The following is a 25579-nucleotide window of genomic DNA, read 5'->3' on the forward strand; positions in this document are numbered from 1 at the left end:
CAAAATTTCATGCTAAGTTTGGGGGGAAAGGAGAGGGAGTGATATGGTATTCTGTGGTATAGGGAATGGCCAAAGAGAAGACAGACTGGAGTTGGTGAGACGGGCACAGTGCCTCACCAGAACTTAAGCCAGATCTGAGCAGTCCTCAGGTATTCCTTGGGCCCTGCCCCACTCCCCATCTGAGGATCAGCTAGCTGCTGCCCAGGGCTGCTGGGCTGAAGCCTGACACAGGCCCTGCCTACGGTTCAGACTGCCTGTGGAGAGAGGCAGGAATCACTGCTTAACCATAGAATCTGCCTCAGCTCCTGAAAACCGTAAGAGCCCACCTGCAGATTCACTCAGCGCCTCCAGCGGCCCTGCAGATACAGCATCGCTGGCCACCTCATGCACATCCTGCCCATCTGTGATCAGTACGACCCAGACGAGGCCGCTGAAAGGTACTGGATGCCCAGGGATCACTACCTGGTACCAGAAGCAGTGCCAGCCAGTGGGGCCTGCGCCCAAACATTTGGTCAGGAATATTGGGCTGCCCAGCTTCATTTATTGGCACAGCAGCTGTAGGGCAGCCCTAGCACCTTGGCACCCCAGTCTGCCCCTGGCCAGGACCAGTTGGCTGCCATCTGGCTGTAGGCACCGAAGTGAGGGACCCACAAGCTGCTGGCGAAGCCGCTGCGTTAGGTCTGGCTTGAGCCAGTCCACAGCCAGCTGTTCTCTACAGAGGCGTGACTGACCTTCTAGGGCCTTTTTGGCCACGGCTGCAGCGCGGGGCAAGCTGAACTTGAGCAGCGCTATCTGCACAGACTGCGGCCCGGGACTGGGCAGCAGCTGCGCCCCCTGTAGGCCGGGCCCCTGTGGCTGCAACGCCCGCAGCAGCAGGTTGTGGGTCACGCCCTGCGGCCGCCTGTCCAAGCTCAGCTCGCGCTTCCGGGTGCTGCGGCAGACGAGCAGCAGGCACGACCGCCGCAGAGGGTGGCTGTGTAGCATGGTGACGGCCACCTGGGCACCGCGCCGCGAGCTGAACCGCGATTCAGGCCGCTGAAGGTCATCACCCAGCGAAGCTCGTAGAGCCGGCCCACGCGCTGCAAGAGTGGGATCAGCGGGTGCTCGTGCACGTCCTGGGGCAGCCGGCCCTACATACCTCGGAGCCGGCCGGCGGCGGGCTGCCCACTCAGCCTTGGGGTGGCCCGCCGTACTTCCTCTGCCGGTTCACTTGCACTAGGCGGAGGCCCGTTTCCCTGACCCACGCCTCCAGGGCCGCCTTGTTTTCGGGGTTCACCCTCTCACACCCTTGCTCACTTTCGCATTTAGACTCCATGGCTGTCCTTCGGTCTCGCCCGTACCCTCTTTATCCCAAGTGAGCTCATTTTTAAGGCAGTCTGAATTGCATAGCGAGACCGTATATCTTTTTTTTTGGGGGGGGGTCGGGTGCTCAGGTTGCCTTCAGACAGGTCTAGTTTGGCTTGAGGGTGAGGGGATCGAACCACAGCATCCTGAGCCTGACTGCTTTGTTTCAGCAGGCACTTGAACACCTGAGCTAATGGGCAGGCCCCCGAGACCGTATCTCAAACACATTAAAAAATAAAAAATAAAAAAATAAAAATCTGGTTTGTATTCTTTTAACCTTATAATGGTGTCAATATTGTTTGTTTGGGCCGGGGAAATGGCTCAGTAGAATAAGTGCTTGCGTGGCAAACACAAGGACCTGAGTTCAATCCCCAGTTCTGACAAAAAAAAAAAAAAAAAAAAAAAAAAAAAAGTTTGCTTGGCTTTGGTTTTTATTTTTATTTATTTATTTATTTATTCTTTATTCTTGGCTGAACTTGGGATCGAACTCAGGCCCTTGCACAAACGCTTATTCTACTGAGCCATCTCCCCTGCCCTGGCTTTGGTTTTTTGAGACAGGGTTTCATTGGCCTCAATTTTGTTGATTATATAGGCCAAAATATGTCAGTTTTGGAACACTTCAAAGATTAGGTTTTAGTGCTTGCCTAGCAAACACAAGGACCTGAGTTCAATCCCTGGTTCTGCCAAACAAAAACAAAAACAAAGATTAGGTTTTGTTTCCTGATTGTTAGATTTTTTTTTTTTTTTTTTTTTTGGTGGAACCAGGGATCAAACTCAGGGCCTTGCACTTGCCAAGTGAGTGCTTATTCTACTGAGCTATCTCCCCAGCCCAATGTTTAGCTTTTTTTTTTTTTTTTTTGGTCCTGATTGTTAGAATCTTTACATTTTCTCTTTTAAGTAGTAAGTGTACTCCTACTGTAATAATCCGTTCAATTACATGCTATGAGTTCATATGTCATATCCTAATTAGTTCTACACATGCTTGCCTCCATCTTTAAGTTGCGAACAACTTAAGTCATGGATTGTACCCTCAACAGTTTCACACCCAGAGTACTGCACTATACTTCTGCTGTGTGGCAGATGCTGTTTGTTCACTTTTGAAAGAATGAGTGAAAAGAGTCAGGTACTTGGCACAGGCCTGTCATCCCAGCACCCAGGAGGCTGAGGAAAGAGGATGGCCACAAGTTTGAGGCCAGCCTGGGCTACATAGAATTCAAGACTGGCCTAAACTACAAAGTGAGACCTTGTCTCAAAAAACAAAACAAAGGAACAACGAAAATCTAAATTGTGTTTGTCCTTTTTAATCTATACATATCTTTAATTTTTTAAAAAATTTATTTATTTATTTATTTATTTATTATTATTATTTTTTTTTTTTTGCGGAACCGGGGATTGAACTCAGGCCCTTGTGCTTGCTAGGGAAGCGCTTATTCCATTGAACCATCTCCCTGGCCCCTCATATCTTTAATTTTTAAAAAAATGTATTTGATAGAGGAGCTCCAGCTCAGAATTCTGGTGATCCTCCTACTTTCAGCCCCCCCAGTGCTGGGATTATAGATGTGCACCACCACGCCAGGACTCAGTGAGTGGCCAGCTCAGTGTGCTCTGGGGCTAGGGCCAGCGTGGCATGCAGTACCGGGGATCAAACCCTCATCTCTGTGCTTGCCTAACACCTATCTTTAAAAATTGAGTTATTCAAATTTTATATATATATATATATATATATATATTTCAACATCACTGGTCATTTAAAAGATGCAAAAAATTTTTGTTATTTATTTATTATTTTTTGTGGCCAGCTGAGCTCATCCTAGGGATGGGGCTGGTGCAGCATGTGGTACTGGGGATTAGACTACTGAGCTTCCATGCTGAGATTCCATCTCATGCTAGAAAGAAAGACATTATTAATAAGATATTAACCAATAACCAATGCTGATGGGACTATGTGGAAAAAGGAACTCTTCTCCACTATTGGAGGGAGTGTAGACTGGTGCAACCACTGTGGAAATCAGTGTGGAGATTCCTCAGAAAACTAGGACTAGAGGCCCCATTTGACCCAGCTATTCTTATTCTTTGTATTTTCCCAAAAGAATTAAAAATATCATATCATTATATATGCATACCCATGTTTACAGCAGCACAGTTTATAATAGCTAACTCTTGGAAACAGCACAAATTTCCATCAACTGATGAATGGATAAAGATGTTTTTAAAAAATATAATGGAGGACAGGCCAAATAGCTCAGCAAGTTAAAGCACCTGCAAGCAGGCACAGGGCCAGGGGTTCAATCCCCAGGGCTGCCATGCCGGCCCCACCCGTGGGGCGTTGTGAGACGGCAATTGAGACTGGGCATGGTGGCATATGCCTGTAATCCCAGCTCTTGGGACGCTGTAAGCAGGAGAATCACTATGAGTTTGACCTAGTAGTAAGACCCTGAACACCTTATAGACCCTTCCCTAAAATACAAGAAAAAAAAATAATAGCAAATAAATAAATAAATAATATAATGGGCTACTACTCAGCCATAAAAAGAATAAACCTGAAACATTTCTAGGTAAATGAATGCACCTTGAGACTGTACTCTAAAGTGAAAAAAATCAAACACATATGTGCATATCATATTATTTCTCTGGTATGAGAAACCGAAAATGTAAACAACGACCAGAATGTATACTAGATATTATAAAACAGGAAGAAAATGCTCATCTGGGAAGGAGAACTGGGGAAGGGGAAGGAAAGAAGGAAAAAGTGATGAGAAAAGAAGCAAAACATGGAAACAAAGGTTTTGTAAATAAGAAGGGGAAAGACCAGGCGTGGAGGCACACCCCTATAATCTCAGCACTCTGAAGTTGAGACAAGAAGATCATTGCAAGTTTGAGACCAGCCTGGGAAACAAAGTGAGCCCAAGGCCAGCCTGAACTGCATAGTGAGACTCTGTCTCGAAAAGACGGAAAAAAAAAAAAAAAAAAAAGGATTGGGGGAGCTGAAGGGAGGGGATGGGAATGGAAAAAAAAAAAAACCCGAGGAATTAAGATATATCACGTTCAGGTACAAAGTTCCTATGATGAATATTATCATTATGTATATGTTATATGTATGTATTTGGTACAGGATCTCACTGTGCAGCTCAGACTCATAGTGATGCTCCTGTTTTCAGTCTCCTGAGGTCTGGGATTACAGGCATATGCCACTACGCCTGGACTCACCGGCTTAGTGCATCCAGGAGGTAGGGCTGGCTTGGCATGGGATACCAGGGGATTGAACCATGGTCCCTGTGCTTGCCTAAGCAGGTGCTTGTTCGACTGAGATATCTCACTGGCCTCTTATGTATATTAATGTACCAGTAAATTTAATTAATAAAAATTTTGAGTTGTTCTATGAAAAAAATAGTGAAACTTAGTATGATTTTATTAGACCCAGCTCACTTAAAATAATTTTATAGAGCTCAACATTAAAATAAATAGATATCATTCCATAAAGACGAACATATTACCTTTGTGTATATGGTAATATCCTTTTTTTGGGGGGGGTTGTTTTTTTTTAATTTTTATTTATTTATTCAGTGTGTGTGTGTGTTTGTGTGTGTGTGTGTGTGCCCAGCTCAGCCCACCAGGGGGCGGGCTGGCTGGCATGTGGTGCTGGGGGATTGAACCGCGGTCCCTGTGCTTTGCCAAGCTTGTTCCAAGTAGGTGCTTTAGACCACTGAGCCATCTCTCCAGCCCAGTAATATCCTTTTTTAAAGGAAGAATAATGTTAGTTTTATTTAGGTATTACAAATAAAGACATCTGGCCATATTATTGTTTTCAATCCTAGAAGCTGGAGGGAGCAGGCCACACTACCTCAGCATCTGAGATGACATGTAAGGGTTTGCTATACAGTTTTACAAATGTTGCTGGGTCCATCAATTCTTCTGATTTGCAGAGATACTTTATGATTTGCTCTGCAGGGAGCAGGTCAGGTGCAGTTTGGTGCAAGTTGTCACCTGGTCCTCTAGAGCCCACCTTAACAGTCTTAAAAATGTACAGCGCCAGTTTGTGAGTCTGGATGAAAAAATCGGTGATGACCTCCTCCAAGGACTGGGACTTTGTGACATCGTCGAGATACAGAACTGGCACTTTGACTACCGAGACATACCATTGTATGAAGAGCCTTGTTGGGATATTGTGAGAAATGACTATGATTTTCATTTTTTGAACCCAAAATTCCGTTTTGTTCTTTTCACCGTTAAAATAATCTAGAAGGATTTGGTGCAGGGTGCCGTTGGAGGATTCGAGGATGTGCAGCAAGGAGGTGGGATAGATGAGCAGCAGCCCCGTCACCACTTCTCCCAGGTGATGCTTCAAGATCGACTGGAACACTTGGTCGTAGTACTCGGCGATTTCTTTTTTCTCCACGTTTGCTTGTATGCTGGCCACTAGAAACATCCTATGAAGCAGGAATTTCTTTAGCTGCAGTCTTTGCTTGTCTTCCAGAATGTGCAAGTAATTGCCACGGGGCACCTGGGATGTGAGCAGAGTGTCCAGGGGGAGAGGCCTCTTGCTGTTCCTCCGATGGTGAGCCGCGAAGGGCATGCTGGGTCTTCTTTAGTCGTTAGGGGATCTGGCTTTTAGCAATCACAGGAATTACATTAACAGGGTAGTTCTTGAATGATAAATTCTTATTTTTACTCATCCTGACAAAAAAAGATAACAGTTTGTCAAGTGTTACTACATAGCAAAAAATCCCTTCCCAGTATTATCGATAAATAATGTTTTTGAAAGGAAAGCTACAGCAATACAAACGATAGAGATTGTTTTCAGGTTAACAATCAAATTACTTTCATATCCTAAGAAAAGCTCTCCCATTGTAATATGTTGCTGATTACGGATTGTTAAGTTTTCAAAAAAATATGTTCTGGAAATTCTTCCACTTTCTTTTATACATTTAACTGGTCTGTATAATTAAAACACTTGGAGGATGCTAAGCCTGATTAGCATATTTAAACTTTGGGACACTAAAAGTTAATAATGGGGCTGGGGAGATAACTCAATGGAATAAGCGTTTCTCTGGCAAGTGCAAGGGCCTGAGTTCAATCCCCGGTTCCACCAAAAATAAAAAATAAAAAATAAAAATAAAAGTTAATAGTATTGTATGGGCAATAACAATAAACTCTAGAAATTTTTTATTTTTTCCCCTCTTATCAACAAGTTTGCTGGTTTTCTAAAGTTTAAATAAAAATATTCTGCCATTCCAACTTAATCTTTTATAAATCTCCTCCCCCACTGCCCTGGTCCATCTAAGATCTCTCTGTCTTCAGGTGCCCTGCCATCTTCACCTCCCTACCTGTGGTCCTGCCTGCTGTTGCTCTCAACTGCCAGAGCTGGGCCCTGGGTTCTGCCTGAGGAGAGAGAGTGGAATGTCCGGAGCATTAAAGGGCCAGTGCAACTCCGGTCTCCACCCCAGAAGGGGTCTGAACCACCACTTCACACCACCATAGTGGACATAAAGCCTTCTTTTTTGAGAATGGCTTTTTGTTATGGAGGTGCATTTGTAAGTCAGACAGCTACCTGGGCATCCTCTTTTTCATTGGGCATGGTGGCACATACCCTATAATCATAGTACTCTAGAGGCTGAGGCAGGAGGATCACTTCAAGTTCGAGTTTGAGGCCACACTAGGCTACCTAGGGAGACCTTGCCTCAAAAGAAAACAAGAACTGGGGCTGGGCAAATGGCTCAGTAGAATAAGCGCTTCCCTGGCAAGCACAAGGGTCTGAGCTCAATCTCTAGTTCTACCAAAAAAAAAAAAAAAAAAAAAAAAGAAAACAACAACGCAAACCAAAAAACCTTATAAATGACTTTAAAGAAACAAGGATGGAAAATTGTCTTACTTAATTAAAAAGCTAAAATTTAGAATCCTTTTTTTCTCCTGAGGTTTGTTATTCAAACTAATAATCTGATTTTAATAAGATACAGTGAAAAATTATCCCAGAAAGTGGAGGCTGAGGGATCATTTAATAATCCTTTAATTAGGCTGAGGAGATAGCTCAGCAGTCTTAGTGCCTACCTGGCAAGCACAAGGATCTAGTTTCAAACCCTGGTAACACCCAAACTGAGTATGGTGGCATACGCCTGTAATCCCAGCGCTGGGGAGGCTGAGACAAGAGAATCACTAGGAGTCTGAGCTGTGTAGTGAGACCATGTACCTAATTAATTAATTAATTAATAATAGTTCTTTAATTGTATGATACATAGAAGTCAACTATAATTCCTCTCTGACATTCATGTTATCATTTCCTGAAACAACAAAATCTTTCCCAAAGTGTTAACCTTATAACCTTGTTCTCATCCTCGTCGAGGCTTTTTCTCCTCCTCTGGTTGCTATGATACTGTACTTCTCTGAATTTCTGCCCAAATATGTATTTGTGGTCTAGGTCCTTTTCTTATCTAGTTCTAAGTAACCCTGAGCTCACACAAGATGCCCGTTCCACCCCTTTCCCTTTAGCTTGGTACCATCTGCGATTCTCGCTGGCTGACAAGAGAGGGGACTGGTCCTCAATGCCGCTCCTGACACTAGAAAGCAGGCCTGGCACGGTTGATCCATCCCAGACCATTCTGACTGAGCTTAGCTGTAGGTTTTGTGTTTGTGTGTTTGTTTGTTTGTTTTGCCTTTTGGAGGCAGAGTTTCACTATGCAGTTCAGGCTGGCCTTGTACTCACTTTGTAGCCCAGGCTGGTCTCAAACTCACATTGATCATCCTGCTTCAACCTCTAGAGTGCTAGGATTCCAGATGTGTGCCACCATGTCCTCTCTGCCCAGATGTAGGTTTTTGTCTATTTTTTAAATTAGATTTTATTGGTACATTTGAGATATACATAATGATCACATTCATCATGGAGAATTTGTATCTGCACATGATATATGATATAATTTTCCCCCATTCCCTTTCCCTCCCTTCTTTAGGTTGTAGGTTGGGAGCCCTTCTGTACCTAAGGGCTTATGGAAGATAGTAATGGAGTTGACGAAGAAAAACATCTGATCCCATTGTGGAATCTTTTTTAAGCAGTTTCATTTTATAGTTTTATTACGGGATGTTAATGCTCAGGACAACTTACAACACTTTATTTTTTGTGGTATAGGGGATTGAACTTGGCACCTTGTGCTTGCCAGGCAGGCACTTATGCCACTGAGCTATATCCCTGGCCCCAATACCTTATACATCTGTGTGTGTGTGTGTGTGTGTGTGTGTGTGTGTGTGTGTGTGTGTGTGAGAGAGAGAGAGAGAGAGAGAGAGAGAGAGAGAGAGAGAGAGATTGAGAGAGATTTTTTTAGTGTATTTAGTATAGGGTCTACAGGGTCTCACTACCCAGATTTTTTTTCAATACCTTATACTTCTAATCAAGTTTTTGGTAACTGGTTTTTAAAACTGTTACTTGAACATTTTTCATGGCCCTCTGGTTATATTATTAAAGATACAGGGGTTGAGGATGAGGGAATACAAACGGAAAAATTAAAACCTTAAACTATGTGATATGAAAGTGAGGAGAAAGAAGTGGCACAAAGGATCCTACTGAGTGATAACAGGATGTTGACAGAATTAGGTAAAGGTAAGAGAAAAAAAACTGATGAAAGTTTGGGGTGTAACACAGGAGGCTGAGGCACAAGGATCACTGGGAGTTCCAGGCCAACCTGGGATGTACAGTGAATTCAAGCCCAGCCTGAATTGCACAGCAAAACAGATGAGAACTAGAAGATAAAAGAAAAACGAGAAAAACAGAAATTATATGGGGAGTAAAAAAATGAGAAGAAAAAGTGAAATAAATCAATCAGATCCACATGTGCAAACATCATATTATCTTGCTAGGGTGGGAACCTGAAAGAGTAATGAAAATCTAAAAGGGACAGCAGATACTGTGACAGGGCAAGAAGCTGTTCAATAGGAAGGAAAAACTGGGAAGAGGAAAAGGACAAGCGAAAGAAGACAAAACAACATATTTAGGTGTATATGCAGAATGGTTTGGACAATTATATTGTCGATTTCTGCGGCCTTTTGAAAGGAGCACTTAATGCTTAAATTGTTGGGGGTTTTGTTTGTTTGTTTGTTTGTTTGTTTTTTTCCTTCATTTGTGTATTTGGTACAGGGTCTCACCACGCAGATCTGAATCGTGGTGATCCTCCTGTTTTTAGCCTCCCCACCGCTGGGTTTATAGGCATGTACCACCACATCCGAACTCTGTCGCAGGTTCAGGGTGCCCAGCAGGTGGGGCCAGCGCGGCATGCAGGACAGAAGATTGAACCCTGGTCCCTACACTTGCCAAAGCAGGTGCTTAGTCCACTGGGCTACTTTGCCAGCCCTTAAATTTTTTACTTTTTAAATTTTTTTTGTTTTATTCTGATTTTTTTCCTCTTTTGAATTTCTTATAACTTTTTTGTTAGCATATTGTTTTGGTTTTTTTCTTTAAATTAATCTTACATGTTTATATCTGGTAATCTGAACAACTAAGTTGAAGATAGCATTATATAATTCAGCAACCATTGTTGACTTCCTATTACTTTGTTCAGTGAAATCTTGTATCAATTCTAATGTTTTTCTTTCTACCACTATTTTGTATTCTTAAAAAAAAAAGTTAAAGGGGGGAAAAAGGAAAAAGAAGTAAGAGATAAGCAATGAAGGACAAAGGAAAATTCCCCAAGCCCCATAGCTGGCTGAAGAATGAAAAAGGAAGAGAAAGAGAAAAAGAAAATGCACATACTTATTTAAAAATTCCCTGTGATTTTTTTTTTTTTTTTTTGTACCAGTAATCAACTTCACAACCTCTTGCTTGCCTCGGCAGACACTGTGCCACTGAGCCACATCCCTGGCCCTTCCCTGTGATTTTGAATGTGTGGTTTTCATCCAGGATCTACACTTGTGAGGCAGTGCCCAACGTGAGACCTGTCCTTGCTCCTGCTGATAAAGTAGGCAATCGGACCCCAGATCTGCACCAGATCCAAGCGCCATCATGCTGTAGGGTTAGGGAAGGGGCACAGTCCCAGGACTTTCACATATCAGAACAATTCAGTTGAGCCTGGATTGGCCATGGGGACAGGGCCTGTGTTCTTCAAACCCCTGTGTTCTTCAAACCCACTGCAGCTGTCTCCTGTAGCTATCTGTCACCCAGTCACTGTGGGCACATTACACTAGGAGCCCTGAAGTGAATAACTGTTCTGAGTGCGGTGTTCAAACACTCAATGCTTCCCACAAATGACATTAAACACACACACACACACACACACACACACACACACACGGTGGCACATGCCTGTAATCCCAGCAGTGGGGAGGCTGAGGCAGGGAATCACTGCAAGCTTGAAGCTACAAAGTGAGCTCAAGTCCAGCCTGAAGTGCACATCAAGACGCTGTCTCAAAAAGACAAAAAAATAAAAAAAGATATCAGACAGAGCACTCTTTCCAGGGACGTGGTGGGTGCTTGGACTGGAGTCACTTGCCAGCTATTGGCTGTCAAAGGAATCACTGGAGCACAATCCTGTGCTCCGCCTGTAGCTCTCAGCCTCCCCTCTCCAGTTTTCATTTTATCTCTGTAGATTTCGTCTACTTTTTTTTTATAAGCCACAACCCAGGAGCCAGGGAAAAAGTATAGATTGTCCTTTCCCTTTTCCATGTTGTGTTCTCTCTCCTTAATTTCTCTGTAAGTTTTAATTTTCCCATCACCTGCTTTCTGTTTCCTGAAGATCTACTTCTCTTTTTTCTTCCCCAAGTTATTACTTTCTAGTATCTAGATTCTAGATCTCTGACTCAGTTGTTTGTTGCTATTCTACCATTTTTCTGCAAGTCTCCACTGTAGTATTTATTTATTTATTTGGTACAGGGTCTCATTACACAGCTTGGACTTATAGTGATCCTCCTGTCTCAGCCTCCCCAGCTCTGGGATTATAGGCACATACCACCAAGCCTGGTTTAGGTAGCCTGCACGGCATGCCCAGGGGTTCCAGGGTTGGCACGGCTTGTGGTACTGGGGATTGAACCTGGGTCCTACACTTGCCTAGGCAGGTACTTAGGCTGCTGAGCTATCTCCCCAGCCCCATCTACTGTAGTTGCAAATGGGTGGCCTCTTTTAGGATCTGCAGTTTTGACTTTTTTTTTTTTTTAATTCAGGGTCTTGGAAGGCAGTTCAGGCTTGTTCTGAACTTACTATGTGGCCTAGGTTGGCCTTGAACTCAGGAATCCTCCTGCCTCAGCCTCCAAAGTGCTGGGATTATAGGCATGTGCCACCACACCTGGCCAGGATCTGCAAAATCCCGGAATCTAACAAGTCACTTTTTCTCTTGCTCTATGGCCTGGATTTGTGATGTGCCCCACCCTGATGCCAAGGCCCCTCTGTCTGTACACTCTAGGCTGTAGCAACCATGCATATCCTGGAGAGCCAGGGAGATTGCTCAGTAAAATAAGCGCCTAGCTGGCAAGCACAAAGTCCTGAGTTTAATCTGTAGTACAAAAAAAAAGCATGTCCTTGCTTACATTGGTACCTGGGGAAAGCGATCAGATCACTGGTCTCTGTGGTGGAAGTAGGCACTAGGGTGGGGTCAAGCAGACCCATGGACTTAATGCCAGTGCTTTTAGATTCAGTCACTCTGAAGCCACACATACCAGGCCTGACTTCTCACCACGGGGTACAGAGCCCTGGGTCCTTCCTAGCCTAATCCTAAACTTCTCAGTCAGACTGTGTCTGGCCTGCACCTTCACCATGATCGTCCCTTGTTGCTGTCTCTCATCCAGCCTCTGTGGTAGGGTAACACTGGAAACCTGAGGTTGTTCTGTGTGTGTGTGTGTGTGTGTGTGTGTGTGTGTGTGTGGCCAACTCAGCCCACCATGGGGGAGGGGTTGGCATGGCATGTGGAGCTGGGGATCAAACCATGGTCCCTGCGCTTGCTTAACCTTGCCTAAGCAGGTGCTTTAGTCAGCTGAGCTATCTCGCCAGCCCCCTGAGGTTGTTCTGTAGTTGTCCTCTGGCTCAGTCTTAATTAACCTCTTTGTCAAATGGCTGCTGATTAAACTTTCTCATACGTGACTGGCACTGCCCTGGATTTCCTCTCCAGTTTTAGCCTGCTGTGTGGAAAGCATTACTTTTGAAATAAAAACTCATATTGTTTTTTGCAGTTTGCAATAGCCACAGGCTCTTTCTGGGGCCAGTGCTGCTGACCTGGTCCATTGTGTCTCCCTGGGGCTGTGACCCTCAGGCATTACTTTGTGTCCCCAACCTCTGGCTGCAGCCATGATTAAGTCAGGCAGTGTTCCATGCTGAAGAGAAGAAACGAGATGCAAAATGGGTTGGAGTAGGCAGGGGGCAAAAGTGGTTCTGGTGAGCTTCAGTTGCTGGGTCCTGGGCCATGTCCTTTGCCTCTGAAGTTTCCTGAAGTCATGGATGACTCACTCCATTCCCACCATCATGTTCCTGTTATATCCCCGGCCCTTTTTAAAATTTTATTTTGAAAGGTGTGGCATACTAGTACATGCCTATGGTCCCAGTACTTGGGAGGCTGAGGCAGGAGGATCACTGTGAGTTTGAAACCAGCCTGGCTATATGGTGAATTGAAGGTTAGCCTGTACCACACAGTGAGACTCTGTGTCAATAAATAAATAAATACATAAATAAGTATTATTTTGAATTCACTTTTTTTTTTTTTAATGGAACCAGGGATTGAACTCAGGCCCTTGTGCTTGACAGCGAAGCACTTATTCCACTGAGCCATCTCCCCAGCCCCACAGAATGATTTTTTTCTTTGGGCCTCGAGGGATGCCTTCAGGGCAGGTCTGGTTTGGCTTGAGGATGAGGGGATCAAATCTTTCCATATCAATCCTCCTTGATTTAATTAAACATGTCTATACATAGTTGTTATTTTGCCTGGATTTTCTTGTGTCTTTCATGTTTACAGAATTATGCCTTTCTGGAAATTTTTGACCTTTTTTTTTTTTTTTTTTCTTTTTTTGAGACAGGGTTTCGCTATGCAGTTCAGGCTGGCCTTGTGCTCACCTTTTATAGCCCCTAGGGTGGTCTTGGATTCCCAGTGATCCTCCTGTCTCAACCTCCGGACTGCTGGGATTACAGTCATACACCATCACACTGGGTTCCGGGGCTAGCATGGCATGTTGGCCGGGAGATCTCAGGACCCTGTGCTTGCCAGGTAGGTGCTTATGCCTCTGAGCTATCTCCCCAGCCCCATTATTTTGAAATGTCCAAGATGTGTGGCATTCTCATCACTTACAAGGAAACAAATACTGAAAGCCCACTGGAGAAGAGGCCACTTTTGGCCCAGAAGGTCTCTTTGCTGGAGGGCCCTCCTAAATCTGTGTCCCCCAATGTTCCAGTACCATCTACAGCCCACATCTGAGACCAGTCTCACATAGAGGGAAACTAACCAACCCCATATGCCCAGTAAGAAGCTCCAGGTAACAGTGCCGCATGCAGCAGGCAGCACAGAGCAGCCTGACGATGTGGGTGACAGAGAATTTATCAGTAGACCAGGAACGTGGGAAATGTGAGAGTTCTCTCAATTCACTGAGCACACTATCAAAAGGGGCAGAGGTTGGTATCCAAGAGAGGAATCCCACAGCCATGGTGAGGGATTATGATATTTTTTAAGGGAGTAAAGATGTGGGAAAGGGTCTAGTTGGCAAATGCAGATATCTTAGAAATGAAATTTCTAGGACGCCCTGCCCTGCTTTCCTCCTTCAGGGATGCCTCTATTGTAACTGAAGGGGGACGTCAAAGTTGCAAGTTGTCAAGGCCTGGCATTTAGACCTCACAAAGGTTCTTTAGACTTACAGAAGGGCATCTGTGTCTTAGCCTTTCTGGGAAAGATACAAAGTCTGCTCAGGGAAAGAAAGGATAATTTTTGTATTTATTTTTCTATCTTAGACTGCTTTTAGTCCTCGTTAGTGCAGTGTTTCCTGACTTTCCAGTTCAAGCTGGGCAGAAGTGTGCTACAGGAGAACTTTAACTCTTTTGTCACCACAGAAAGAAGTACCATAACTCCAAAACTGTTTCACCCTACAGCCATGGATAGTATTCTCTTCCTCCAGCAAGAGTGGCTGGGGAGGGGCTGGAGAGATGGCTCAGTGGTCTAAAGCACCTACTTGGAACAAGCTTGGCAAAGCACAGGGACCACGGTTCGATCCCCCAGCACCACATGCCAGCCAGCTGCGCCCCCTGGTGGGCTGAGCTGGCCACACACACACACACACACACACACACCACACACACACACACTAAATAAATGTTTAAAAAAAAAAAGAGTGGCTGGAGAGACTAGGCTGTCTCTCTCCGCTGCAATTCGAGCACGTGGCTTCAAGGCAGGTGTATCAAGCATCAGAAGGTGCCAAGCACTATGCTCAATACCACAGATAAGCAGTTTTCCAGAGATTCTGAAGTTAGACAGAAACCTGAGCTAGGCATGGTGAAACATGCCTCAAATCCCAGCACTGTGGAAAGCTGAGACATGAGGATGGCAACTTGAGCCCAGGTTGGGCCCTGTAGTGACTTAGGAAGAACCTGTCTCAAAAAAACAAAAGATCTGGGGCCTATACCTTAGTTTTAAAGGTTCAGTCCCCAGTGCCCACCCCCACAGCACACACACACACACACACACACACACACGGAGGCATGTGCAAAGAAAAAAGAAAAGAAATCTGACAAGGCTGGCGAACTAGCTCAGCAAACTAAACTCCTGCTTTGGCAAGCTCAGGGACCAGGGTTAGATCCCTAGTCCACACAATGTGCGCAGCTGAACAAGTCTGGGCATGGTGACGTACACTGTAATCCCAGTGCTGGGGAGGCTGAAAACAGGAGGATCATTATGAGTCTGAGCTGCGTAGTGAGACCCTGTACCGAGTACATAAATGAAAAAAAGAAAAAGAAACCTGACATTGAATACATATGGAATTTTAAAAATCATCTAACACACACAAGGGCCTGAGTTCAAAACCCTGGTTCCACCAAAAAAAAAAAAAAAAAAAAATCGTCTAACACAATCATTTCATAAAATGTTTCAACACTATAAAACTAGGAAGCATGTAATAGAACATTGTTTCTGTTTATGAAAAACTTCCACACATTGTTCTTTTTATTTATTTATTTTTTGTCTTTTTGAGACAGAGTCTCACTTTGTAGTTCAGGCTGGCCTTGAACTCACTTTGTAGCTCAGGCTGGCAAAGAGCCTCCTGCCTCAACCTCCCAGTGCTGGGTTTACAGACATGTGCCACCACGACCAGCTATTCTTTTCTTTTTAATATGATTTTCGATTGGGTATACAAGCTGGTGGCACAGTGCCTGCTTGGCAATCACAAAATCTTGAGTTTAATTCCCGGTATCCTCCCCACATCTGATTTTCTAACTGGTCATTAAAATTAACTGCTTGAACACTATTCATGGAAATAGACCATTACCATCTGCTGCGACAGAAAAGAAACAGTACAGTGATGTCACTAGCTCAGTAAACTGTACCCTAGAGCAGGGCAACAGGGGTGACTTCGGTGGACAGCCAACTTCGGGGCTGATTTCCAGTCTATCCACGCCATAATGGAAAGATCAGTGTCCTAAAGTCCCCAGGAGAGGAGCCTGAGTCTGCTAGCGAATCCTTGTGGGCAGTTTACCAGACACATTACCTGAATGAATTCTCACAATTACCAAGCAAGATAGGGAGGCATCAAGATTCCTACTCTACAGTAGGCTCGGAAAGAGTCACGTTTCTTGGACAACTTGCCCTCAATGATGTCCATAAGCCTAATAATTGGCCCAGCGCAGTGAGGTTTCACCCAGACCCTCCCAGTCAGGGGATCAGATCCCCACATCGGGCTGTCTGCCTGGAAGCAGAGGAATCAGGACTGGTCAGCAGAGAGGAGTGTCCCGCGGGCACTAATGTAACATCTCAATAGGATACTCGGGCAAAGGTGGACCAAAAGACTGCACCAAACCGCGGTGCAAAGTACTACTGTACCTCGCAAGGGTGGGGGGGCCTAAGGACATCGGGGGCAGGGCTAAGGGCAGCGGGGGCGGGGGCGTGTGGGGCGCGTAGCCGTGGGGCGTGGCTTCCGCGGGGCGTGGCTTCCGCGGCCGGCTGAGCCCCGCAGGCAGTCCCGGCCGTGGCGAGCGAGGGAGCTGGAGCTATGGCTGGCTGCGGGCCTCCTACCGGCGGCGGCGCGGCCCGGCGGCCACTGCACTCGGCGCAAGCGGTGGACGTGGCTTCGGCCTCCAGCTTCCGGGCCTTCGAGATGCTCCACTTACACCTGGACCTGCGGGTCGAGTTCGGGCCGCCGGGGCCGGGCCCGGGGAGTCGCAGACTGAGCGGCACGGCGGTGCTGGAGCTGCGCTGCCTGCTGCCCGAGGGCGCCGCCGAGCTGCGGCTCGACTCACACCAGTGCCTCGAGGTGACGGCGGCCACGCTGCGGCAGGAGCGGCCCGGGGCGGAGGAGCCGACCGCGGAGCCCGTGGCCTTCCACACGCTGCCCTTCTCGCACTACGGCGAAGTCTTGTGCGTGGCCCTCCCGCAGTCCTGTCGCGCGACCGAGCCCTTCCAGCTGGCGCTCAGCTACGGCGTCGGGGAGGGACCCGGGGTGAGTGCGCCCGGCCCTGGCCGCCGTTTCCTGCTGCCCTTCCGGCCCCGAGCCACACCCGCCCTGTCCGTAGTTAGGAGGGACCTTCACCCCTTCCCGGAGTCCCCTCTCCTCCCCAGCGTGACTTCCCCTCAGTGCTCCCGAGCTGTGGCCCGGGCCCTTCCGGGCTCAGAGCGTCCCTGGTGCTCACTCCGGCCCGGGCATCCTCCCCGCCCTCCTTTCTGATCTGCACCCCGTTACTTGGTCCCACTCCTTGGTCCCGCACGGCTTTCTGGATGAGGAGTTGTTCATCACCCAACTTAAGGCTGCCACGGGACTTTGGGGTGTAGGGCCATGATGAGCAGGCACTTTATGGGTCCTGCTTTATGGGCCATGGACTGTGCTGGCTTAGTACCTGGGTGCTGACTCTGGTCCTCTGTTCTGTGTTCTCTTCCAGTTCCACAGGCAAAAACAGTCCTGAGGCCCAGATGATTATGTTTCCTCTTAGGAAGTCCTGGATTTGATTGAAATAACTTGAGAAAGAGTAGAGGACTGGAATTAGAGTGTTCTAGGATTTATGATACCTTGGCCTCCTCCTCTTAAATTTTTTCCTCCTTTGGTTTTTTTTTTTTTTTTTTTTTTTTTTTTGTCTTTTTTGAGACAGGGTTGCCCTATCTAGTTCTGGCTGGCTTCGACCTCACTGTGTAGCCCAGACTGACCTCCAGCATAGGATGACCCTCAGACTCCTCAGTGGTGGAATTACACACATGTGCACCCATAATCAGCTGTTAAATCTTAATTTTTATTTATTTACTTATTTTTGAGATGAGATCTACCTATGAGGTACAAGCTGGCCTTGACCCCACTTATGTAGTCTATGCTGCCCTCTGGCTGACTGCGATCTTCCTGAGGGTTCACAGGCATGCACCACCACACCTGGCAAAACCAGAAACATCTTAAAGATAACTGAGAGCAGTTCTCGGGGCAGGGGAGATGGCTCAGTGGAATAAGCACTTCCCTGGCAAGCGCAAGGGCCTGAGTTTAATCCCCAGTTCCCCCCCCCAAAAAAAAAAAAAAAAAAAAAAAAAATCCAAAGAGAAGTTTTCCTTTCCACGCTTAGCCACAGAGGAATAAATGAATCTTGTGATAGAACTTGTTAGAAAAATCAAAACAGAACTTGTCTGGAAAAAATCAAAGTCTAAAGCATGTGATATAGACAAGCCCCGGAGGCCAGTAAGAAACATCTGTACATGTCTTGGTTGCTCTGTTATTGGTGCCTGCTTTTTTGATAGGAACTAGAAATTAAACAGGATGATTAGAAAATTAACCCCCCTAAATTTGCCTGCTGAAAGTTGCACCTCAGTTCAAACTGCACCACTGAGCAGCTCTTGTGTGTGATACGGTGGTAATGGCAGAGATCTGGACTCTTCAGGCGCCTCCTTGACAAGGGGCAGGCCGCATTAGGGTCTGCGTGGGCCTCTTCCACTGTCACTGCCACCTCTCTGATGAGGGCTCTTAGTCACTACTGCCTCCCTCCCGTGTTTAGGCTTTCTGTACTGTTAGGCACCTGTCCCATCATTGAAAGCAAAAATGGTGACAACTCAAGAAAGGATGACTGGGCCTGTGAGATTGCTCAGTGGTCTAAAGCACCTGCTTAGGCAAGCTTAGCCAACCACAGGGACCATGGTTCTAGCCTGCGAACCACTTGCTGTGTCAACCCCACCCCCACCCCCAGGGCATGCTGAGCGGGCCACCAAAAAAAAAAAAAAAATCACCTCAGAAATATTTTTCTAAAATTTAAAAAAATACTGAACAAATATATTGAATAAATTAAAAAAATCATGAAAAATAAAAAGAATCACAAAGATAATGATGGGGCTGGGGAGATAGCTCAGTAGAATAAGTGCCTGCCTAACAAGCACAGGGTACTAAGTTCAATGCCCAGTTCTGCAAAAAAAAAAAAAAAGAAGAAGGCTGATGATAAGGAATTTTGGTGGGGTTATTGATGCTTGATTTTTTTTTGAAGCAGGGTCTTGATATGAAGTTCAGACTGGCCTTGAACTCATTTTGTAGCCCAGACTAACCTCAATTTCACAGTGATCTTGCTTCAGCCTCCCCAGTGCTGGGATTACAGGTGTGCACCACCACACCTGGCTATCAACATGATTTCTGACTGTTGGTATTGACAGTAGTTACTGGACTGAAGTAGAGTGTTTGGCAGCTTTCTATACTATGAAGTTGCTCTCCCCCTAATACTATTCTGTCTTTGGTTCTGTCTTAATTTTTCAGACTCAGAGAAACTCAAGCAAAGAATGACATGCGCATGCACAACATAGTAAGATCCTGTCTCAAAAAGACACAGCATCCCAGTGTAGCTTCCTTATGCTTAAAACTGGACCTCAGAAGTAACCCATTCTGGACTCCTCCTATCTCTCAGGAACTATTCCTGTTCCGCACTCCCCCACTGCTATTCCCCATTCCTTTTCTCCAATAGATTTTCCTGTTCTAAAAATAAAGGCCCCAGATGCCTCTATATTCAAAGCCTTTCATTATACTTGCCCAGGCCTGCATCCCCACCACTCTGTATCCAGACAGAGCCTGCCAAGAATTTTGATGCCTGCATGACCTTAGGACTTAAGTGGCTGCCCCCACCCTTAAAAATGGCTTTTCCCAGTGGTTCATGCCTGTAATCTCAGTACTAAGGAGGCTGAGGCAGGAGGATTGCTGCAAGTTTGAGCCGACCTGGGTTACATAGTAAATTTAAGGCTAGCCTGTCTTAAAAAAAACAAAAAAAGAGAATAAATGGCTTTTCCCCTGCCTTTTCAATTATCTAACAGTACTATCTTGGAAGAGTCAACCAGAAAGGTTTTTTTTTGTTTGTTTGTTTTTCCAGAACCAGGGATTGAACTCAGGCCCTTGTGCTTGCCAGGAAAGCACTTATTCCTCTGAGCCATCTCCCTGGCCCAGAAAGGTTTTTACTTTGCCTATGAAACTTCCTGGAGTAATCTAGTCTCTTTCTAAATTCTAAATGGCATTTGGTGCTGACCGCCCCCTTCTCAGTGTTGTAAATCCTTTCCTTTTGCTGTGAATAAAACTAAGTTTCTTAAAATCCTTTAGATGTTCCTTTGTTTTAAGGGTTAATGCAAAACAAGTTAAGAATTAAGGAGGCTGTGGGTGCAGCAGAATGGTAAGGAGTGCCTCAGTCCCCAGCCTGAGGCCAGTCTTGGTGACAGTGAGCTCTGCCTTTCAAACAAAAATGATATAGCTATGCCTATAATATAAAAGTATATTTATTCTGGGGGCCGGGGAGATGGCTCAGTGGAATAAGCGCTTCCCTGGCAAGCACAATGGCCTGAGTTCAAACTCCGGTTCCACAAAAATAAATAAATAAATATATTTATTCTGAAAAAGTACTATACTATTAAGTAGAAGGGAGGAACACACTTTAACCACTGACTCCTAGTTTTCTTTCTCTCTGTATCTTAACTGCAGTAGCTTCAGTTTTATGTTTGGTAAGAAACTACTATGGTGGGAAGGACATAGAGGTGGACAAAAATGATAGTGTCAGGGGCCAGCTGCGGGAGTCCTGAGATGACCCAGGGAACAAATAGGGGGAACCCTTTGTGGCGGCTGTGCCCCAGAAGGGAGACATCATGTGTGTCATGGGTTCCAGGAAGGTGGATAAAAACCCTGGGAGAGAACTTTCAGTGGGAGCCAAAAGAGTTGACAGAAAGATTTTAAGAATCTGGACATACTGCTGGGGTGATAGCTCAGCGGCTTAAGTGCCTGCCTGGCAAGCATAAGGTCCTGAGTTTGAGCCCTGTGGCACCTAAATAAATAAGTAAATGGAAGCTGGACGTGTGGCACATGCCTGTAATCCCAGACTCAGGAGACTGAGGCAGGAGGATAGTTGCAAGTTCGTGATCAGTCTGGGCTACGAAGTGAGCTCAAGTTCAGCCTAAACTGCTCAGTGAGACCCCGTCTCAAGAAGACAAAAAAAAAAAAAAATCTGAGCACTGCCATGGTGGCATGCACCTGTAATTCTAGCATTCGTGAGACTGAGGCAGAAGGATCCCCTTGAGTTCAAGGCTAGCCGGAATTACACAGGGAGGTGTTTTTGTTTTGTTTTGTTTTGTCAAAAAGACAAAAACAGAGAACCATCTGAAAATTTCCCATGCTGGCCAGCTCCCTTCCCCGCTGGCCCTAGCTTAAGGGGAGAGGCGGTTCTGAGTGCCCTTCTGGTCCCACAGGTTTGCTGGTTGGCTCCTGAACAGACAGCCGGGAAGGAGAAGCCCTTTGTATACACCCAGGGTCAAGCTGTCCTGAACCGGGCCTTCTTCCCTTGCTTCGACACTCCCGCAGTGAAATACAGATACTCTGCACTTGTGGAGGTGAGGAGGCCGGGCATAGGGGCACCTGCCCTTAAGGTGGGAGGGTAATCCATGCAGGGACAGCGGCATATGCACCTATAATCCTAGGCACAGGAAGGCTGAGGCAGGGAGCTCACTTGAGCCCTGCTTGGACATATCTAAACAAAACAACTGCATATACATCATGTATATACTTTGATATATATAGATATGTAATTTCTCATCAAGTCTCAGTTGAGGGCTGGAGAGATGGCTCAGTGGTCTAAAGCACCTACTTAGAACAAGCTTAGCAAAGCACAAGGGACTGCGGTTCAATCCCCCAGCACCACATGCCAGCCAGCCTCGCCCCCTGGTGGGCTGAGCTGGCCACACACACACACACACACACACACACACACAAATTTAAAAAAAAAAAAAGTCTCAGTTGATGTTATGTCCTTCCAGTGGTACCTCTAAAAGATTTGCTTTTAAATTCTTCTACTTCTGGAAATTTTAGGGCTGGGGAGATAGCTCAGTAGAATAAGCAAGGGCCTGAGTTCAATCCCCAGTTCCGCCAAAAAAGAAAAAAAGAAATTTTAACCTTCCAAATCTAATTTGTCTGGTACAGGTTTAGTTTCTTTGCTTTTTTTTTTTTTTAAAGACAGGTCTCCCTGTGTTGTTTGGCTGCCTTTGAATTCACTGTGCAGCCCAGGCTGACCTCCAACTCACTGTGATCCTTCTGCCTCAGCCTCCCTAGTGCTGGGACTACAGGTGTGCGCCACCACACCAGGCTAGTGCATGTTTAGTTTTGCAGCGCCTTTGAGTTCTGCAGGACAGACTTCGGGCTGTGACAATTCCTGAGCAGGCTGCTGGCTGTGCCATCCTTTGGGCTGGTCAGATGGGGTCTCTTGGGGAGACCTGAGCTTTTTTTATTGCCAGGTCCCAGATGGCTTCACAGCTGTAATGAGTGCAAGCACCTGGGAGCAGAGAGGGCCGAACAAGTTCTTCTTCCAGATGTGCCAGCCGGTTCCCTCCTATCTGATAGCCTTGGCCGTTGGAGATCTTGTTTCAGCGGAAGTTGGACCCAGGTAGGAGACAAAAGAGGCAAACAGCAAAAGGACTGAGGAGGAAAAGGAGGAGGGAGATGAGTTCGAATCCTGCTGCTGGGAGTAAGCTCACCGGGCCTGCTGGCAGTGACCGCTCCCCTGGGCCACTGTGTCGAATGAGGCTGGGGCTTCTGCAGCAGTGTTCAGGGACTGAGCTTGATCTGTATCTTCGAGTTCTCAGTGCCCTTCAGCAACTATATTCATTCACTTTTTAAAAATCTTTGTCTCAATCTCATTTTTTCTAGCACTTAATTCCTGGCAATACACGACTTTGCCCTCTAAAAGAGGAAAGGGGGGCCGGGGAGATGGTTCAGGGGAATAAGCGTTTCCCTGGCAAGTTCAAGGGCCTGTGTTCAATCCCCGGTTCCGCAAAAAAAAAAAAAAAGAAGAAGAAGAAGAAAGAGACTTTCCTTCTTCTGCTCCACGTGCAGGAATCTGAACTTGCAAGGAGAGGTCTCTCTGAAACTACTAGATGGCATCCGTGGAGAAAGAGATTCCATACAATTTCTTTTTCTTTTTCTTTTTTTTTTTTTTAATGTATTTAGTACATGGTTTACAGGTTCTCACTACACTGATCTGACACTCTGATTCTCCTGTTTTCAGCTTCCCAAGCACTGGGATTACAGGCACGCACCACCACGCCCAGTCAGTCGCCTGCCTCAGCGCGCTGCCATGCTCTGCCTAAACAGACATCTTAATCTGCTGAGCTATCTGTCCGGCCCACAGTTTCCTGAGACAAGAACTTTGACTGGGCCAGGATTCCCATGGCTGTCATGTTACTTGACACAGTAGCTTAGTCCTATTGTGAAGCAGCAGCCAAAGGTTGGACTGCAGAGCTGAGACCCTTTTCTTGGCCCTGTTTTGGTCCTGCTCCTAGAGCAGGTGGTATCCTTTCACAGGTCATCAGCCAGTCACTGCGCTCGTAACACTGCATACCTTGCCTCCCAGGTGTGAGCTGGCATGATAGATAGGAGTCTACTGGCACGATCTGTTTGCAGCACACAGGCATTACTCCTTTTTTTCTAAGAAAAAAAAAAAAAAAAGGGCCAGCCAAGTGGTGCACAACCATATTCCCAGCTCTCGGGAGGATGAGGCAGCCTTATTTAACCTTCACCTCTCAGCGACAGCTGTGACAGCCCAGGAGAGCCGAAGTCACTTGGAAGCTGCCCCTCAGCTGCAGCTGTGGGCTGAACACACTGCGGGTTCAGATCCTGCTGCCCAGATGAGGCTCTGCCATCCATAGGAGACTTGGGTTCCCATCTCCTCGGTGCGGTGTGTGGTCCCTGCAATCCACGTGGATGATCTGGTCCCACACCTCCTGTCCCTGTGGCTGGCCACGTTGGGATGGCGCTGAGGCCAGTTTTCTACCAATGCTTTCTGGCTCGAGTCACTGGGGTAGTGTCCACATGTCCATCTGTCTTCCCTGTGCCTTTGCCCTTAGGAGCCATGTGTGGGCGGAGCCCTGTGTGATTGAGGCCGCTAAGGAGGAGTACAGTGGGGTGATAGAAGAATTTTTGGTGACAGGAGAGAAGCTTTTTGGACCTTATGTGTGGGGAAGGTATGGTATCACATTCACTGATGTTTTGTCTTGGTACTGGGAATCAAACTCCAGACCTTGCACTTGCTAGGCAGGTACTGTGCTGCTGAGCCATAGCTTGTTCCCACCATGTTTTGTGTTTTGAGACAGAAATCGAACTCAATTCAGGCTGCCTTGAACTTCCTATGTAGCCCAGGCTGGCCTCAAACTCCCAGAAATCCACCTGCCTCAGCTTCCTGAATGCTGGGATTACAATTGTGCACTACCAAGCCTGACAGCTGGTGTGCTTTATTACATTAGGACTCTGCTTCACACTCTGCCTGCTGGGGTTGCAGTTCCTTCTATCTCCTACAGAAAGGTTTCCCTGATCACAGGAACAAGGAGAGGAGGAAGAGGAGGAGGGGAGGGGACCCTAGCAAAGAAGGTTCTCAGTTGCCAAGGTGGACTCAGTTGGGGAAACATTCGGGCCTCTCCTCCCGGCAGGGACTTGCCCTGTATTCTGTTTTGTCCTTTGGCATCTTCAGGCTTGCTGGTCTTTAGGCCTCAAGTGAGCGAAGGAGCTGATTGTGCCCCTGTGGAGAGGGAGGGCAGGGCAGGGCAGCCCTAAGCGGAGGAGGACAGCACAGGCAAGGAAGGTCACTGCCTTCTCTGGGGGGTCAGATCTCAGGACCTGGCAGTCGGAGAGGGGAGCCGGCACCTCTCTGTAACTCCTAGTTTCTCAACAGGTATGACTTACTCTTCATGCCACCATCCTTCCCGTTTGGAGGCATGGAGAACCCTTGCCTGACCTTTGTCACCCCCTGTCTGCTCGCGGGGGACCGGTCCTTGGCTGATGTCATCATCCACGAGATCTCCCACAGCTGGTTTGGGAACCTGGTCACCAATGCTAACTGGGGCGAGTTCTGGCTCAACGAGGGCTTCACCATGTATGCCCAGAGGAGGATCTCCACCATTCTCTTTGGTAAAGCTCCGCACGGGCCGTTGGGCCCCTCCACAGCCCCCTCCTAGGGCTGTGTTGTTCTGCTGTGGCTCAGGGAGCAGGTAGGTGTTGGGGGAGGGGGCAGTGCAGAAAGCTAGGGGGAGGTTGTGGAAGGGTGCAGGGAGATCAGCGCCGTTTTTGGGTGAGCAGCTCCCGCTGTGCTGCCCACTAGTGGGATTGTAGGAGTGTTGCTTGTATTGCTGAGTGGTCTCACTCACAGGCAAACTCACAGGGAAGTGTAATTAATACCTGCCTGCCTCTGTCTGAGCCAGACGAGCCACTGGATTGTTCACCTATATGGCTGGGTGGCTTGTTTGTTTGTTCATTTGTTCAGCTCTTTGGTTTATTTGAGACAGGGTCTTCCTCTGTAATTCACCACCAAAGCCTAGGATGGTGATGATCTTATTAATAGATAGATAGATAGATAGATAGATAGATAGATAGATAGATAATTTAAGGGCTGACCAGATGACCCAGCAGATTAAAGCACCTGCTTAGGCAGACGCAGGGATTGTCCCCAGCATGACATGCTGGCCCCGCCCCCAAGGCATGCTGAGATGGCAATTGAGACTGGGCATGGTGGCATGCTCCTGTAATCCCAGCACTTAGGAGACTGAAAACAGGAGGATCACTATGAGTCAGATCTGTGTAGTGAGACTCTGTAGACCCTGTACTAAATACATTATATATATATATA

General features: G+C 46.6%; 2 protein-coding genes and 1 pseudogene across 3 annotated transcripts in view; 1 reads left to right on the plus strand and 2 right to left on the minus strand.

The window, feature by feature from the left end:
* Window positions 1-273: 273 nt before the first annotated feature.
* On the minus strand, window positions 274-1315 carry LOC101570593 (annotated as a pseudogene).
* Window positions 1316-5109: 3794 nt separating this feature from the next.
* Window positions 5110-6710, minus strand: LOC101562919 (testis-expressed protein 47-like). The gene is made up of 2 exons (XM_004625452.2): window positions 6669-6710; window positions 5110-6018 (listed from the first exon to the last, which is right to left on the minus strand). Exon 2 carries the CDS (start codon window positions 5915-5917, stop codon window positions 5156-5158), a length of 762 nt encoding a protein of 253 aa, XP_004625509.1. The 5' UTR covers window positions 5918-6018; window positions 6669-6710; the 3' UTR covers window positions 5110-5155.
* A 9707-nt stretch (window positions 6711-16417) lies between these two features.
* The window catches only part of Rnpep (arginyl aminopeptidase), an 18499-nt gene continuing 9337 nt past the window's right edge, over window positions 16418-25579 (plus strand). For both annotated transcript variants that reach the window (XM_004625348.2, XM_023707974.1), the window contains exons 1-5: window positions 16418-16932; window positions 21162-21302; window positions 22200-22348; window positions 23808-23924; window positions 24629-24864. In XM_004625348.2, the coding sequence (XP_004625405.1) occupies window positions 16486-16932; window positions 21162-21302; window positions 22200-22348; window positions 23808-23924; window positions 24629-24864 (1090 nt within the window). In that variant the 5' untranslated portion in view covers window positions 16418-16485. The remainder of the gene's footprint in view (window positions 16933-21161; window positions 21303-22199; window positions 22349-23807; window positions 23925-24628; window positions 24865-25579) is intronic.

Source organism: Octodon degus, unplaced genomic scaffold (assembly GCF_000260255.1).
Source record: "Octodon degus isolate 3935 unplaced genomic scaffold, OctDeg1.0 scaffold00009, whole genome shotgun sequence".
Classification (NCBI taxonomy): Eukaryota; Metazoa; Chordata; class Mammalia; order Rodentia; family Octodontidae; genus Octodon; species Octodon degus.